Source organism: Plecotus auritus, assembly GCF_963455305.1.
Source record: "Plecotus auritus genome assembly, chromosome: 4".
Lineage (NCBI taxonomy): Eukaryota > Metazoa > Chordata > Mammalia > Chiroptera > Vespertilionidae > Plecotus > Plecotus auritus.
The window spans coordinates 150,259,485-150,275,954 of record NC_137775.1 but is presented as its reverse complement, the minus strand read 5'-3'; the positions used below and the strand labels follow the sequence as shown (position 1 = coordinate 150,275,954).

The 16,470-nt window shown below is 43.9% G+C and overlaps 1 protein-coding gene across 3 annotated transcripts in view; it reads left to right on the top strand.

Annotated features, from left to right (window-relative positions):
* The window catches only part of LHFPL3 (LHFPL tetraspan subfamily member 3), a 529,678-nt gene extending 513,838 nt beyond the window's left edge, over nt 1–15,840 (top strand). For all 3 annotated transcript variants that reach the window (XM_080665922.1, XM_080665921.1, XM_080665923.1), the window contains one exon: nt 13,565–15,840. Coding sequence is in view for 1 of the 3 variants with exons in the window: in XM_080665921.1 (XP_080522047.1) it covers nt 13,565–13,593 (29 nt within the window). In the remaining 2 variants the exon portion in view is untranslated. The remainder of the gene's footprint in view (nt 1–13,564) is intronic.
* Nucleotides 15,841–16,470: the final 630 nt, after the last annotated feature.

Below are 16,470 nucleotides of genomic sequence, written 5' to 3'. Positions count from 1 at the left end.
GTCTCATCTGTGCAGAGCAGAGAAATGACTAGAATAGAGTGACAGGCAAGAAGACTGTATCTCAAGACTCAGACTTGCCTAGGAGAGTAGAATGCTCAAGAACAGTGGAGCCAGATTTTGTTTGCCTTTACAATGTGTTGTCCTTACAGATACTACTCAAGTCATAACCCTTGATTTGTTTTCTCATTGGTAAAAAGAATTAATGATATTACCTGCCACTTTGGGGTATTTGTGGGGGTTGCACAGCATGATGTATATAAAGTACTTAGCACAATGTCTGGCATACAGTTAGTGCTCAGGAAAGGTTGCTATTATCATCACAGAAAAACCTTAAAATCCCAGCCAATAGGTTTACGGAGAACTAGGACCACAGCTGATTTCTAAGCTTTCCGGAAATGTCCTTACTGGGGACATGATTTGACTGATGTATGACCACATCCATAAAACAACAATCTTCCCCCAGGGTTAAGTCTGTTGGCACCTTACCTTCTCCTTCCAGCCAAAGGCTTTTCTCAAATGAAATTGTATTTCCAGCACTTTGGATGTCATCCTTGGTGCCTTCAAAACCCTGGTGAGTTATTTGAAACGTGTATTCCAAATAAGCAATAAGAAACTATATGGATTTTGTAAGGTTTAATCAGAGATGTAAGACTTAACCTGACCAAAACCAATAAGTTGACCAAGACAAGCAGGTTAAAAGCGAAAAATCGCGTTTATTGAAAGCTCTCGGGTGAGGTCCCACGGTCCGAAAGCACAGGCCGGGGGAGTCACACTTATTCACCGGTGGGTTCACCGGTGGGCTTAGAGAAAATGAATTCAAATTCTAAGCAAAGCTACAAGCAGAACTTCCCTTTTTATTAAAGAGCCAGCCCTAGGTGCACTTAGTGGTTATCTCGCTGCTGGCCTTGAAAACAACACAGTTCTATCCAATTAAAAAATGCACCTGGCATGGCATTGAAATTATGGGCATATCTAGTCTCTGGCCTACAAGGTCAGACAGCTTAAGTTTATTTTCCTCATTATTCAAGCAGGCTAGAAAGCAAAGTTTGTAAAGTTCCTGCTTTCCCAGCCCCAGACCTTACAGATTTCTCTTTTTTTAATATATTTTTATTGATTTCAGAGAGGAAGGGAGAGAGAGAGAGAGATAGAAACATCAACGATGAGAGGGAATCATTGACTGGCTGCCTCCTGCATGCCCCCTATTGGGGATTGAGCCCATAACCCGGGCATGTGCCCCTTACTGGAATCAAACCTGGGACCCTTTAGTCCGCAGGCCAATGCTCTATCCACTGAGCCAAACCAGCTAGGGCACGATATGGATTTCTTATTTTATTTGTCAAAATAGGAAAAACTTCACAGGGAGATTTCAGAAACTGCTTTTCTTGAGTCTACTCTATTTCATCTCCTCTGTGTCTCTCCTCAGGGAGGATGAGTCTTAAATGCTGTTGGGGGAAAGCCCCCAAAATCTAAATTCAGGATTGATTTTGAAGAATTGACAAATATCAACAGTACAACATTGAAATTTCTTTTGAAAGCCAAATTTTTTAAACTTAAACTTCTTCTAACGCCACTTCTTCAAAATAGACTCTCCCAGGCCGTGGTCTTTTGTGGAAGAGCCACACTCAAGGGGCCAAAGAGCCGCATGTGGCTCGCAAGCCACGGTTTGCCAACCACTGGTTTAGGAGATTGAATATTCTAAATCTTCCCAAGCTGATAGTGGCCACGCCTACTCTGGCCAATGACCCATTCCCAGGTGTGACTGACAAGAAAGTACCTTCCTTATGTCACCCAGACTTATGTCACACAGACTTTACAGGGCATGCTTCTATTCTTCCCCTGTCCAGACAGGTGGCTTCCTGGGGAGTGTTAAACTGCAGCTTCCTGACAAAGCTGAATGAATGACTATAATATTTGACCTTCCCTTTGCTCCTTTCCAGTTACTCAGAAATTAGGTTAAATCCCAACAGTATCAATTCTATTGTCAATATGCCTGGGTAAGGCCTACCAGGTACTTGTGCCTGTGTTATTGCTTTGAATAGATTCAGAAGTATTCCTTAATGGGGACAAGAGGAAGAAGAAGAGGAAAGGGATGTTCATGAATTAACAATCAAAATTCCTTCTCATGAATTACTTCCTTTCTAGAAAAGGTCACATGAGGAAGTATTATGCCTGATGTCAAAGTCTAATTGTCTAATTTATAATACCCAGAAGGAAGTGCTGGTGTTGCCTCTCTGGTTAGGGTAAGAAGGCATGAGAGAATATAGATGGGCTGGGGACAGGAGTAGCTTCCTGTGCGCTGTCTTCTTGCAGCACGTAGTCAGGCGGAGAGAGTGCTGACGGGACTGAGTGGAAGGGTGGTACACAAGTAAAGATGAGCAATGGAAATATATCCTAGTTTTCATCAACCCACTGGCCAATTCCACAACAAACAACTACAATAAATTCAGACCCTCAACTCACCTATAAAGCTCACATTAATCAATCTGCAACCGAAATCAGTGTTGGACTTAATTCAGCCCAAAAGTGTGTTGTGAGCATGCATTTATTTTCAGCACAGATCCAAACTTCCTGCAGTTAAATCACATGAGGGATAAATAAACCAATGATTGTCCAAAGAGAAATGTTCAGACTAGTAAGTGAAGGTTGGGGGTTCAGATATTGCTCCTCTAGAAATTGTGTGTCAGGAAGGAAAAAAAGAGGCAAAGATGGAGGCACACTTTCTCACCTGTGAGCAAGCATTGTGCCTACTGTCCAGCACATGTCATTACAGTATATTTAATACAGCAATTCTAAACCACAATGGGAGAAAGGGCATTTGCCCTCTGTTCCAGTTACCTATTACTGCATAGCAAACTATTCCAAAACTTAGTGACTTATCTCTCTGTATATATAAAAGGCTAAGTGACCCTCTGACCATCCAACCAGCCGGTACATATGATGTGCACTGACCACCAGGGGGCAGATGCTCAATGCAGGAGCTGTCAAGCGGCAGTGACTTCACAGCAGCGGTTCTCTGGTGACGCACCCCAAAACCAGAGAGGAGGGAGCACGGCCCTGCTTCCTTTCCATGTGCACAAATCCGTGCACCAGGCCACTAGTCCTATCTAATAAAAGAGTAATATGCAAATTGATCATACCTTCGCTACACACACAAGCCACGCCCACCCGCCAATCAGGAGCGAGTATGCAAATTAACCCAACCAAGATGGCTGTAGCCAGAGAGAGCAGGAGGCTTGGGTTTCCCCGGCAGTGGAGGAAGCCAAGCATTCCACCTGCCCTGGCCAGCCCAGGCCTCCACTCAAAGCTACAAAGTTTCAATTACAGAAGATAAATAAATCCCAGATACCAGGGCCTCCGCTTGGGTCGCCGGGGGGCGTGGCTGGCCAGCAAACCACCACAGGCCCCTTGCCCAGGCCGCTCCATGCCCCAAGGGAACCGCCACCCTGATCCGGTTCACTCTTCAGGGCAAACCAGCTGGCCCCCACCCATGCACCAGGCCTCTATCCTATCTAATCCTATCTAATAAAAGAATAATATGCAAATTGACCATCACTCCAACACACAAGATGGCTTCCCCCATGTGGTCAAAGATGTCTGCCCCCATGTGGACACAAGATGGCCACTACAAGATGGCCAGCAGGGGAGGGCAGTTGGGAGGGACCAGGCCTTAAGGGAGGGAAGTTGGGGCGATCAAGCCTGCAAGGGAGGGCAGTTAGGGGTGACCAGGCCAGCAGAGGACGGAAGTTGGGGGCGACTGGGCCTGCAGGGAAAGGCAGGTGGGGGGGACCCAGACCTACAGGGGAGAGCAGTTGGGAGGGATCAGGCCTGCAGGGGAGGGCAGTTAGGGGTGACCAGGCCTGCAGGCGAGGGCAGTTAGAGGTGACCAGACCTGCAGGGGACGGCAGTTAGGGGCAAACAGGCTGGCAGGGGAGTGGTTAGGGGGTGATCAGGGTGGCAGGCAGAAGTAGTTAGGGGCAATCAGAAAGGCAGACAGGTGAGCAGTTGGGAGCCAGCAGTCCTGGATTGTGAGAGGGATGTCCGACTGCCCATTTAGGGCAGATCCTTCCTGGATTGGGCCTAAACGGGCAGTCGGACATCCCTCGAGGGGTCCCAGAATGGAGAGGGTGCTGGCTGGGCTGAGGGACACACACCCCCATGCACGAATTTCGTGCACCAGGCCTCTAGTCCTATCTAATAAAAGAGTAATATGCAAATTAACCGTCACTCCAATACAAAAATGGCAGCGCCCATAGCCACAAGATGGCGGCGCCCAGTCCTCTTAGCCCCGCCGGAGTCCCCCACTCTGCCCAGCAGCTGCAGTCTGGGGTGTCCGGCTGGGGGGCACCCACCCCCCATGCAGCGATCCCCGCCCAGCAGCAGCAGCCAGGGGTGTCCAGCTGGGAGGCACCAGCGCCCAGCACAATCCCTGGCCACAGCCTGGGCTGGGGTCTCATGCCCGCAGGGCCTCGCACCCACACCATGTGATCCTCCAGCCATGGCGGCAGTCTGGGCTGGGGTCTCAGGCCAGCAGAGCCTCACACCCAAGCCGCCGATCCCCAGGCCATGGCAGCAGCCTGGGCTGGGGTCTCAGGCCAGCAGGGCCTCGCACCCAAGCCGCGCGATCTTCTGCCACAGCCTGGGCTGGGGTCTCATGTCCACAGGGCCTCACACGCAAGCCACGCGATCTCCCGGCCGATGCGGCAGCCTGGGCTGGGGTCTCAGGCCCGCAGGGCCATGCACCCCGCCACACGATCTTCTGGCCAGCTGCGGCAGCCTGGGCTGAGGTCTCAGCCTGGCTGGGGTGCACCCTCTGCGGCACTATTCCTGGCCAGCAGCGGCAGTCCAGGGTGTCCGGCTGGGAGGCTCCTGCCCCCCACGCAGCGATCCCCACCCAGCAGCGGCAGCCGGGGGTGTCCAGCTGGGAGGCACCAGCACCCAGCGCCATAGCCTGGGCTGGGGTCTCAGCCTGGCCGGTCTGAGGAGGCAGCCTGGGCTCGGGTCTCAGCCTGGCTGGGGAACACACCCCCAATGGCGCCATCCCCAGCCAGGGTCATGTGGCAGCCTGGGTGAGATCTCAGCCTGGTCGGGGCGCGCACCCCCATGGTGCCATCCCCGGCCAGGCGTGGCAGCCTGGGGCCTCAACCACTGAGACACACCAGCCAGACAGATATGGAGGAATCTTAAATGTTTCTTTTTTAAAATATATATATATTTTATTGATTTTTTTACAGAGAGGAAGGGAGAGGGATAGAGAGCTAGAAACATCGATGAGAAACATCAATCAGCTGCCTCCTGCACACTCCCCACTGGGTATGTGTCCCCAATCAAGGTACATACCCTTGACCGGAATCAAACCTGGGACCCTTGAGTCTGCAGGCCGATGCTCCATCCACTGAGTCAAACCAGTTAGGGCTGTCCAATATGCTAAAAAAAATCCCTATCTAATAAAGCGGGAATATGCAGGGGAGAGCATTTGGGGGTGATCGGGTTGTCAGGGGAGGGCAGTTGGGGATGATCAGGCTGGCAGGGGAGCAGTTAGGCATCAATCAGGCTGGCAGGCAGAAGTGGTTAGGGGCAATCAGGCAGGCAGGCGAGCAGTTGGGAGCCAGCAGTCCTAGATTGTGAAAGGGATGTCCGACTGCCTGGATTGGGCCTAAACAGGCAGTCAGACATCTCCCGAGGGGTTCCAGATTGGAGAAGGTGCAGGTTGGGCTGAGGGACCCCCCCCCCCACAGTGCACGAATTTCGTGCACCGGGCCTCTAGTATATATATAAAACCCTAAGCGACCATTCCAACCGAATGACTAGAACAGGGGTGGGCAAACTTTTTGACTCGAGGGCCACAATGGGTTCTTAAACTGGACCGGAGGGCCGGAACAAAAGCATGGATGGAGTGTTTATGTGAACTAATATAAATCCAAAGTAAAGGAGCGGAGGGGAGAGCAAGAGAACCCTCCGCTCTTTTGGCTCCGCGGGCCAGATAGAACAGCCAAATGGGCCGGATTCAGCCCACGGGCCATAGTTTGCCCACGGCTGGACTAGAACAACTGGAACCACCAGTCGACCAGTTGCTATGACGTGCACTGAACACCAAGGGGCAGACGCTCGACGCAGGAGCTGCCCCCTGGTGGTCAGTGTGCTCCCACAGCCAACCTCCTGTGGTCCCTCTCCCCCCACCAGCCAACCTCCCACAGTCCCTCCCCCCAGGCCCCAATCTGGGGGACCAGCAGGCCAATCTCCCAGGGCCCCTCTCCCCAGACAGCCAGCCCCCGATAGGCCCTGATCGCCGGCCAGGCTGAGGGACCCCACCCGTGCACAAATTCATGCACCAGGCCTCTAGTAACCTTATAAAAAGTCTTTTCTTTTTTTTATGTTTAATCTTTATTTTTCAGATTATTACAGTTGTTCCTCTTTTCCCCCCCCCATAGTTCCCCTCCAACCGGTTCCCACCCCACCCTCTGCCCTTACCCCCCCCACACACACTGTCTTCATCCATAGGTGTACGATTTTTGTCCAGTCTCTTCCCACACCACCCACATCCCTTTCCCCCTGAGAAATGTCAGTCCACTCCCTTTCTATGCCCCTGATTCTATTATATTCACCAGTTTATTCTGTTCATCAGATTTTTTATTCACTTGATTTTTAGATTCACTTGTTGATAGATATGTATTTGTTGTTCATAATTTTTATCTTTACCTTTTCCTTCTTCTTCCTCTTCTTAAAGAATACCCTTCAGCATTTCATATAATACTGGGTTGGTGGTGATGAACTCCTTTAGCATTTTCTTATATGTGAACCTCTTTATCTGACCTTCAATTCTGAATTATAGTTTTGCTGGGTAGAGTAATCTTGGTTGTAGGTTCTTGCTATTCATCACTTTGAATATTTCTTGCCACTCCCGTCTGGCCTGCATAGTTTCTGTTGAGAACTCAGCTGACAATCGTATGGGTGCTCCCTTGTAGGTAACTGTTTTTCTCTTGCTGCTTTTAAGATTCTCACTTTGTCTTTTGCTCTTGGCATTTTAATTATGATGTTTCTTGGTGTGGTCCTCTTTGGATTCCTTTTGTTTGTGGTTCTGTGCACTTCCTGGACTTGTAAGTCTATTTCTTTCACCAGGTGGGGGAAGTTTTCTGTCATTATTTCTTCAAATAGGTTTTCAATATCTTGTCTCTCTCTTCTTCTGGCACCCCCATAATTCGGATGTTGGTACACTTGAAGTTGTTCCAGAGGCTCCTTACACTATCTTCATATTTTTGGATTCTTTTTTCTTTTTGTTTTTCCAGTTGGGTGTTTTTTGCTTCTTTTTATTTCAAATCTTTGACTTGATTCTTGCGATCCTCTAGTCTGCTGTTAGGTCTCTGTATATTATTCTTTATTTCAGTCAGTGTATGCTTAATTTCTAGTTGTTCCTTTTTCATATCCTCGAGGGTCTCGCTAAATTTACCGGCCTTTTCTAGAAAATTCTTGAAAAACCTTATAACCATGGTTTTGAACTCTATATCTTCCATTTCTTTCATTTGTGATCTGTTTCTTTATCTCCGCATTTTGGCTGCTTCCCTGAGTTGATAGAGTGGCTTTGTGTGCTAGGTGTCATATAGGGCCAAGTGGCTTAGCCTCCGCACTTACCTGAGGTGGACACTCTTGGTGCCCCCCTTTGTGGGATGTGTGCCCAGCCTTGTTGTAGTTAAGTCTTGATTGTTGTTGGTATCACTGTGAGGAATTGACCTCCAGGCCAATTGGCTGTGAGGATCAGTTGTGCCTATGATGGGAGAACTTCTGTGCTGGAGACACCCTTATGGGGCAAGACTTGCTTCAATGGGGCTTAGGTGCTCACTGAGTCTGCCCCCTGAGTATGTCCCTTATGGATCTGAGGAGTTGTAATCTGGATGGTCCCACTCTGACCACTGGGTACACTGGCTCTTGTATCTCCAAGGAGGTGCTAATTTAGCCTCTGCCTGAGGCCACCCAGCAGGAGCTATGGAGAGATCTGCAGATTCCTCTTCTTTGTTTGGGGTTTGGAGGTGCCCAGATGAGGCCCAGCTGTGAAGCAATGCAAGCTGCTTTGGAGTCTTGGGCCTTCTTTTGGAAGTTCTGGGGCTCTCTGACCCAGCTGCAGTTTGTTAGGTAATTTTAGATTGCAAAGGGCCAGGCTATTCATATGCAAAAGCCTCTGTGCACAACTGGGACTGGGGTGGGGTTGTAAATTGGGTGGGGCGGGGTCTCAGGGAATCAACAGGGCGGAGCAAACAGCAATGGCTGACCTTCAGCCCTGCCCTAAGAGGCCCCAGGGTCTCAGTGTCCTGCGGTAATCGCTGCAAGCACCTCTGAGAGAAAGCTGCCCTCGTGTTCCAGCCCACTGCCGGACAGTCCAGTTTCCCCCTGTATGAGTCTGGGTCCCCAGAGTCTCGCCCGGAACTGGAGTTCAGAGCAGTCGGGAGATTGTGTCTCCCTCCTGACTGAAAAAGATAACCGCGTCTTCAGTTGCAAGCCCCATTCCGTGCATGTGTGCATGCACCTGCATACTTCCGCACTTTACTTCCACACATCCGCTGAGTCTCAGTGTGCTTTTCTCTTTCCTTCTAGTTTTAGAATTTCCACTCAGCCAGCCTTCCTGTGGTTCTGGATGATGTCTGTTTTGTCTTTTAATTGTAGTTTTGAAGTGGTTGTGCGAGGCAGCAAGTTAAGGTGTTTTCCTATGCCGCCATCTTGGTTTCTCCATATTTTTCTATAAAAAGTCTTGTTGAAAGATCTCATACTCGCCGAAACCGGTTTGGCTCAGTGGATAGAGCGTCGGCCTGAGGACTGAAAGGTCCCGGGTTCGATTCCAGTCAAGGGCATGTACCTTGGTTGCGGGCACATCCCCGGTGGGAGGTGTGCAGGAGGAAGCTGATCGATGTTTCTCTCTCATCGATGTTTCTAGCTCTCTATCTCTCTCCCTTCCTCTCTGTGAAATATCAATAAAATATATTTAAAAAAAAAAAAAGATCTCATTCTCATTAGAATGGCTACTATTAAAATAAATAAATAAACAAACAAACAAAAACAGAAAATAACAAGTGGTGGAGAGATGTGAAGAAATCGGAAACCTTATGCACTGTTAGTGTTAGTATAAAAATGGTGCAAAAGAAAACATTATGGACATGAAACTACTATATGATCCAGCAATTCCACTTCTGCATATCTATCCCAAAGAATGAAAGCAGGATCTCAAAGAGATATTTGCACACCTATGTTCATAGCAGTACTACTCACAACAGCTAAGAGGTAGAGGCAACCCAAGTGTTCATTAATAGATGACTGGATAAATAAAATGTTATAGCCATTCAATGGAATATTATTCAGTCTAAAAAAAAAGAGTCTTGTTACATGCTATATGAATGAACTTTGAGAATGTTATATGCTAAGTGAAATATGCCAGTCACAAAAAGACACTGTATGATTCCACTTATAGGACAATCTAAAGTCATCAAATTCATAGAAAGAGAAAGCAAAATGGGGGGTACTAAGGGATGAGGGAGCGGGGAAGGAGGAGTGTTGTTTAGTCACTGTAGAGTTTCAGACTTGCAAGATGGAAAAGTTCTGGAGATCGGTTCCACAACAATGTAAATATACTTAACAATACTGAACTGTACACTTAAGAATAGAGAAGATCAGCTTGGCCAGCGTTGCTCAGTGGTTGAGCCCCCTAAACAACAAACCAAACAGAAAGAGGACTTTTCGCCCGGCCGGTGTTGCTCAGTGGTTGAGCATCAACCTATGAACCAGGAGGTCACGGTTCAATTCCAGGTCAGGGCACATGCCCGGGTTGCGGGCTCAATCCCCAATGGTGGCACGCAGGAGGCAGCCGATCAATGACTCTCTCATCATTGATGTTTCTGTCTCTCCCTCTCCCTTTCTCTCTGAAATCAATAAAAATATATATATTTAAAAATGGTTAAGGTGGTAAATCTTATTTTATGTGATTTTTACCACAATAAAAAATAAACTGCCTATACTCTTAGCACACAGGTAGGGAACATAGATCCTGCCTGTCAATGGGAAGAATGGAAAAGAATCTGCAGCCATCTTTAATCTGCCACGCCCACTGTAGGGCACATCATGTCTAAAGAACCTGAGGACATAGATGGTGGGATATTATTTCCAGGGCACTGTATTCAATCTCCCAGAGATAAAGGGTGTCAGAAGGCCCTGTGAGAGGTGGGTGCAGTCTGAAACAAGAGAATGGGATAAAATGACGAAGCCTATATAGCTAATGAGAAAAAATAATGGCCTGGAATTCTTCCTATACTCTTTTTTAATTTTTTTTTCAATTACAATTTACATTCAGTATTATTTTGTATTGGTTTCAGGTGTACAGCATAGTGGTTAGACAATCATATACTTTACAAAGTGTTGCCCTCAATATTGCCAGTACCCACCTGACACTATACATAGTTAATACAATATTATTGACCATATTTTCTATGCTGTACCATGGCTATTTTGTGCATGCTAATATGTACTTCTCAATTTCTTCACCTTTTTCACCCAGTCTCTCAAGCCCTCTCCCCAATGACAACTATCAGTCTATTCTCTGTATCTATGAGTCTGTTTCTGTTTTGTTTGTTCATTTATATTATTCTTTAGATTACACAAATAGGTGAAATCATGTGGTATTTGTCTTTCTCTGACTTATTTATTTTACTTTCACAACAAAGATCTTGTAAGCCATTCTGCTAAAAGCCTGATATTCCCACTAAATATTTTTTTCACTGAGACCGTACCTGCCTCACAGCTATTATGACATTGGGGTCTCCAGGCCCTAACTGAATAGGTCAGATAAAAACAACCAGCAGAAGCTGACCCAGGAGACCTTTCAAAGTCTGCAAACACATAGAAAATTCAACAACAAACCATTTGTAGTCAAGACAATGTGGCCATTATAAATGCTGCTCTCATGCACAGTGGTTCAAACGACAGCTTCAAAAGGATTTGCAAAGATCCCCATGGAATTGGAACATAGGCAAGTCAGAGCCCATGACGTGTTACAAGGACAAACCTGATTGAACAAAGATCTAAAGCATCACCAAATGACTTTTTATTCCGTCCTGCTCTGTACAAACATGGAAGAATATGACATCTTTTAAATTGCCTCCCCTGAGCTATGCAATATCCATGGTGCATGGGAAATGTTAAGCCAAAATTTGGGGGTGGGGGGGCGGGCGGGAAGCAGAATGTTTTACAAAGTGAATATCACAGTGTAACCACACTAATGCTCCCACTAGATTCTCAAACTGCCTTTGTGTCTCATAGTCATTAGACTGGAGGAGTAATGGTAACATCTGCAGAGGAAAACCCTGTCTTTTGTCCTCTTTCACCTATTGGTTTCACTTCAAGGGCTTGTCTTTTCCAAGCCTTCAGGTGGAGAATTCTTCATTGTGCATGCCATTTAAGAAATTGTAGTAGCATTCTAATTTTACTTTACACAGCAAAGTGTTTTCCTGAGATTGTGTGGGGAGTGTTTGTGTTCTGATCACTGCTGGAACAAATATGCTGGTTATTTTTAGCCCGGCTTGGTCTGCAGAATTCTCACATACCTTGGAGCTCCTATTACAGAGTGGTGTTAGGCACTAGGAAACAAAAATACCACAGTGGTAGCAGTGTCTAAGTAACGCAAACTCAAGCACACATTCCTAGGAGGCTTTGTGATGAGCAGCCTGTGCACACCAGCAGGACTGGGACTAGGATGAGGCCAATGAGATACCTAGACAAAGTGTACCCCCTGATATTTCTAAGAAGGCACTCACCCTACATTTGCACAACCCTGAGAGTGAACGCCTTCTTAAATCTTGTACCTGGAGCCTCACTGACCTCACCCAATCCAGGCCTGCTTCACTGACTTCTCTCCTATTTTTCCATTCACTCCTCAGCTCCCTGCCCAAGACTAGCATGATGTGTGGGCAGTATAGTCCCAATGTTAACAGTTGAACAATGAAGAGAGCTTTAAGAAGGAAGGGTTGCCCTTGCTGGTTTGGTTCAGTGGATAGAGTGTTGGCCTGCAGACTAAAGGGTCCCAGGTTTTATTCCGGTCAAGGGTACATGCCCGGGTTGCGGGCTCGATCCCCAGGAGCGTGCAGGAGGCAGCCTATCAATAATTCTCTCTCATCATTGATGTTTCTCTCCCTCTTCCTTCCTCTCTGAAATCAATGAAAATATTAAAAAGAAAAGAAGAAGAAGGAAAGGTTGAGGACTTTCAGTCAAGATGGCAGTGTAGGTAAACTCAGTACTTGCATCCTCCCACAAACATATCAAAATTACAACTAAACTACAGGACAACCATCACTCAGAACCACCTGAAATCTAGCTGAATAGAAGCCCTACAACTAGGGATTTAAAGAAGAAACTGCATTGAGACGGGTAGTGTTATCGGTGGGGAGCCCTCTTTGTCCTCACCTGTTGCTGGTGGGAGTGGTCTTCTTGCAATGTCACAAGAAAAAGAATTTTCTGAGAATCACATGGGAGAATGAGGTATTATAGAAAGCTTTATTTCTTTGGAATCAAACCCTGAGTTTCCAAGGTCCCATTCCCCTTTGTCCCACTTGGTTGGAGTGTCATCCCAATGCCAAAAGGTAGTAGGTTCAATTCCAATCAGGGCGCACACCCAAGTTGAGGGTTCAATCCCAGTCAGGGCACTTATGGGAAGCAACTGATCAATGTTTCTTTCTATCTATCTATCTATCTATCTCTCCGTTCCTCCCTCTCTAAAATAAAATAAAAAAATATACCCTCACATGAGGATTAAAATTTTTAAAAATTGAAAGAATGTAAAAGAACAAAAAATAGAACTTTATATGCAAAGATATTCATTATTAACAATAATTTTTTAAAATATGAAACTACCTATACATATCTGACATTGGTGAAATAGTGAGAATGGAAGATTGATCATGCAATGAAAAGAAATGAGAATGGAATAGAATATTATGCAGCCATTGAAAATTGATACTGATGATGCAGAGAGTGGAAATGTAGAAAATTGTTTTAAATAAAATGTTAACAGTGTCATCTATACTATGATTCCAGCTATATAAAATAAGTGCAACTTAGATAAGGAATGGAAATAAAATCGTTGGTATCTCAATGTGATTGGATTGTGAATGATTTATCTTTATAATCATTTCTTTCCTCAATATTATAATGTTGATTGTGTGATAAATAAATAAAATCTGGAGGGAAAAGGAAAACACTCAAATGAGACATTTTTTTATGTCAGGCAAAAAAAAAATCAGTGATGCTTGAGATCATTTCCCATTCTTCCTTGCTCCTTCAAAGCAGCCTGTAATCTTCACCCTGATGTAGGGAATACACATGTCTAGGCTATAGGAGGAAGAGAGAGGTGCTTGCTAGAAGACGATGCTGTTTGTTTAAAGAACAGAAACCTCTTCAGTCTTCTTTGATGACAAATGCATTTGAACCATTTGTTAGTGTGGTTTTTCTGTGATAAATATGCACAAATATCTTGCTAAAAAATGATGCTCTTTTTCTTTTTTCTCTTCTCTTTCTCTTCCCCACCTCCCACCTGCAGTTCTGCTAAGCCAATATTCTCTAGAATGAGCACAAGCTAAACAAATCGAATAACAGCTTTTGTACATCAACATCAAGAAAGAAGACACTTGGGAGAGATTGGATATGGAGATTGATATGAACAAGAGTGAAACACCCACTTTGTCAAATCAGATCAGAGATGGGAGTGATTTTCTAAAAGGAGATGTGATCATGGATTAAACACCAGCTCATAGGAAACTATCATTGTATAAGATCAGATAACATTCATAAGAAATTATATTCATAAGAAATCATATTCAGGAAATATTTCAAGAAAGAGGAATATAAACATGCTAGAATTAACATGTAAAATGTATATGTACTGAGGTTTGTAAACTGTCCTTTTTTAATCAAACTGAAAACAAAAAGCTTTACTCTTTTAACATTATATTTAAAAAGGCAGTCAATCCTAAATTATTTCTATCTCAGTAGCCAAGAGACTAATCAAGCATCATTTATTGAGGAAGCGTCTTAGAAAATGCCTCTGAATATCTTCACAGGGGCCATGACCTTTGGCTCCCCCATCTCTGCTGTTCATTTATTCCACTGTGTAATTAGGTACAATCACTCAGTTAAGAGATGTAATGCTTCAGAGTTTTTACCGAGTCTGTGTTCAGTTTAATGTCTGTACAAGTTATTACTGAGAAAGTGTTTCTGACGTATACTATGACTCCATCAAGCTGTATATTACAGGAAGTACATCCATATCACAGGTTCCCGAGAAACATAAATGTCCCACCTTTCAGGAAACAGCATCAAGGAACTCTGAAAAATGTAGAAAGCTCCTTTTCACCTTCAATGCTCACATATAATATAGAGGCTGCTATCAGATAAATACTTTTTCTAATTCTCCCTAGTATATCCATAGGAATTTAACATACTTTCTAAATAGGCATATGAAATATCTCCTCTCTTTTTTTCTATTTCTTTACCACACATGTCATGAGAAACCCATCTCCTTTCTTTCCCTTACTGACACTCTCATTTTTGTTTTAAAAACAAATCATTCCATTAAACCTATTTCTAAATGATAGTAAGTGGTACTAAATAAATAAATAATAATTTAATAGCCTTAGAAATAAGTGAGTATATACTTATACAGATCAAGGAAACTTGGTAGGAGTAAATTGCCTTTTTGTTTACTAACATTGGTTTCAAAAATACTCAATTTTTTTTTTAGTTGGTTGGCATCTGAAGGTAGTTACAACTGATCAGTTGTCTTCAACAATCCCTTGCTCCCAGATTTCCCCCACCAGCACCCTCACCATGTAGCCTGCCAATATGCAACAACAGAAAAATATTTAATAATGAAGTAGTCAATTGCTTGAGAATGATCACAAGCTAAAATGTACATGCAGGGATAATCAGTGTAAGCCAAACCATGTTCTGTACCTGAGCAGAAAACATGCCTTCATTTTTAGACTCAAAATTAAGATAAAATTGGCATATGTCACTGAAGCAGCGATGGAGGATAATACAAGAAGTGATACAAATCACAATTGATTTCTCTTCTCTCTATTAGGGCCACACCCATATTTTTGGCAAATATTTCTGGCAGTAGACATCTTTTCACCATAAACAATATTATGTTTCAAATGGCTAAGAGTATGTTACAAGTATGCTCAAATCAGTGAAACCCAATTCACAAAGATATGGATTTTCTAAAGAACTAAATTTAGGGAATACTTTTTAATCTGTAAAGTAGCCATTCTTGGAGTTACTTTTAACTATTAGCTCTCCCGGTGCATTCAAAATACCCTATTTAATAATTACACACAACTTTTCAAGAATTCATCTTTTATTTAAAGGGAAGTACCTCTCTACATTATCTGCAATAAAATAAAAGGTATTGGCTCTCTCTAACCCATGTAAATTACAGATTCTGTTGGGAGTTTCACATCACTAATAGTGGTGTTTACAAAATTGAAAAAGTGTTTTCTATCCATATGCAAATTTTTAAAAGTTTTTTTCCATAAAACCTAAGTGTAATTTAGCATACATACCACAGTGCTCTGAAGATCAGTCATTGATGATGTACCATTTGTAATACACGTGTAAGTCACTAAATGTTACGTATAAGAAGTATGTTTTTATCTTTTTTAAAAAATAAAGTGACTCCCTTTCTCATTCTGTTCTGTTGCATTGCGTCCAAAAGTTGTGTGTAATTTTTTAAGGTCCAGGAAATGTAAAGAAATTTGTTGGAATACCTGAATTTCTGTAAAAAAAAAATAAATAAAAATAAGATTTTGTTATTTTAAAGATTGCGTGGCTACATGGCACACATTCAGTGCATTCAGTGTCTGTCTTTGTCCTGTAATCCAGGGGCAGGTGATGATTGTTTTTACTGAATTTGTCATTTCTTTCTTTTTTTTTTCTTTTTCTTTTTCAATACAGTTGATGTACAATATTATATTTGTTTCAGGTGTACAATCCCCTGATTAGACACTTATATAACTTACAAAGTGACCACCCACAGGTGATGAATTGACTGAAATAGGTATCTTCAAAAAATCTTGTTGTCAGATTACATAATATGTGTTACCAACAGACATTTATTAGATATAGAGAACCCTTAGAAGACATGATTAGCATCTCCAAAACCTCTTCTAGCCAAATATAGACAGACATACCTCAAGCTAAATCTTCATATACTCACTGGAATAAAATTGGCAACTAAAAAGCCAGGCTATCCAAGTAAAGCTTGACCTGAAATATTGAATTAATTGCTCTATCTTTACTTTGCAAATTGAAAGCAGTCACCTCTTCCTCAGACATGAGCAACCCTTTGACAACAGTTCATCCTGAGTATGTGTTGTTGGGTAGGTTCCAATGCCAGATCTTTCATTTACTCTATGACTCTGAACAACTCTAAGTCTTAGTGTCTTC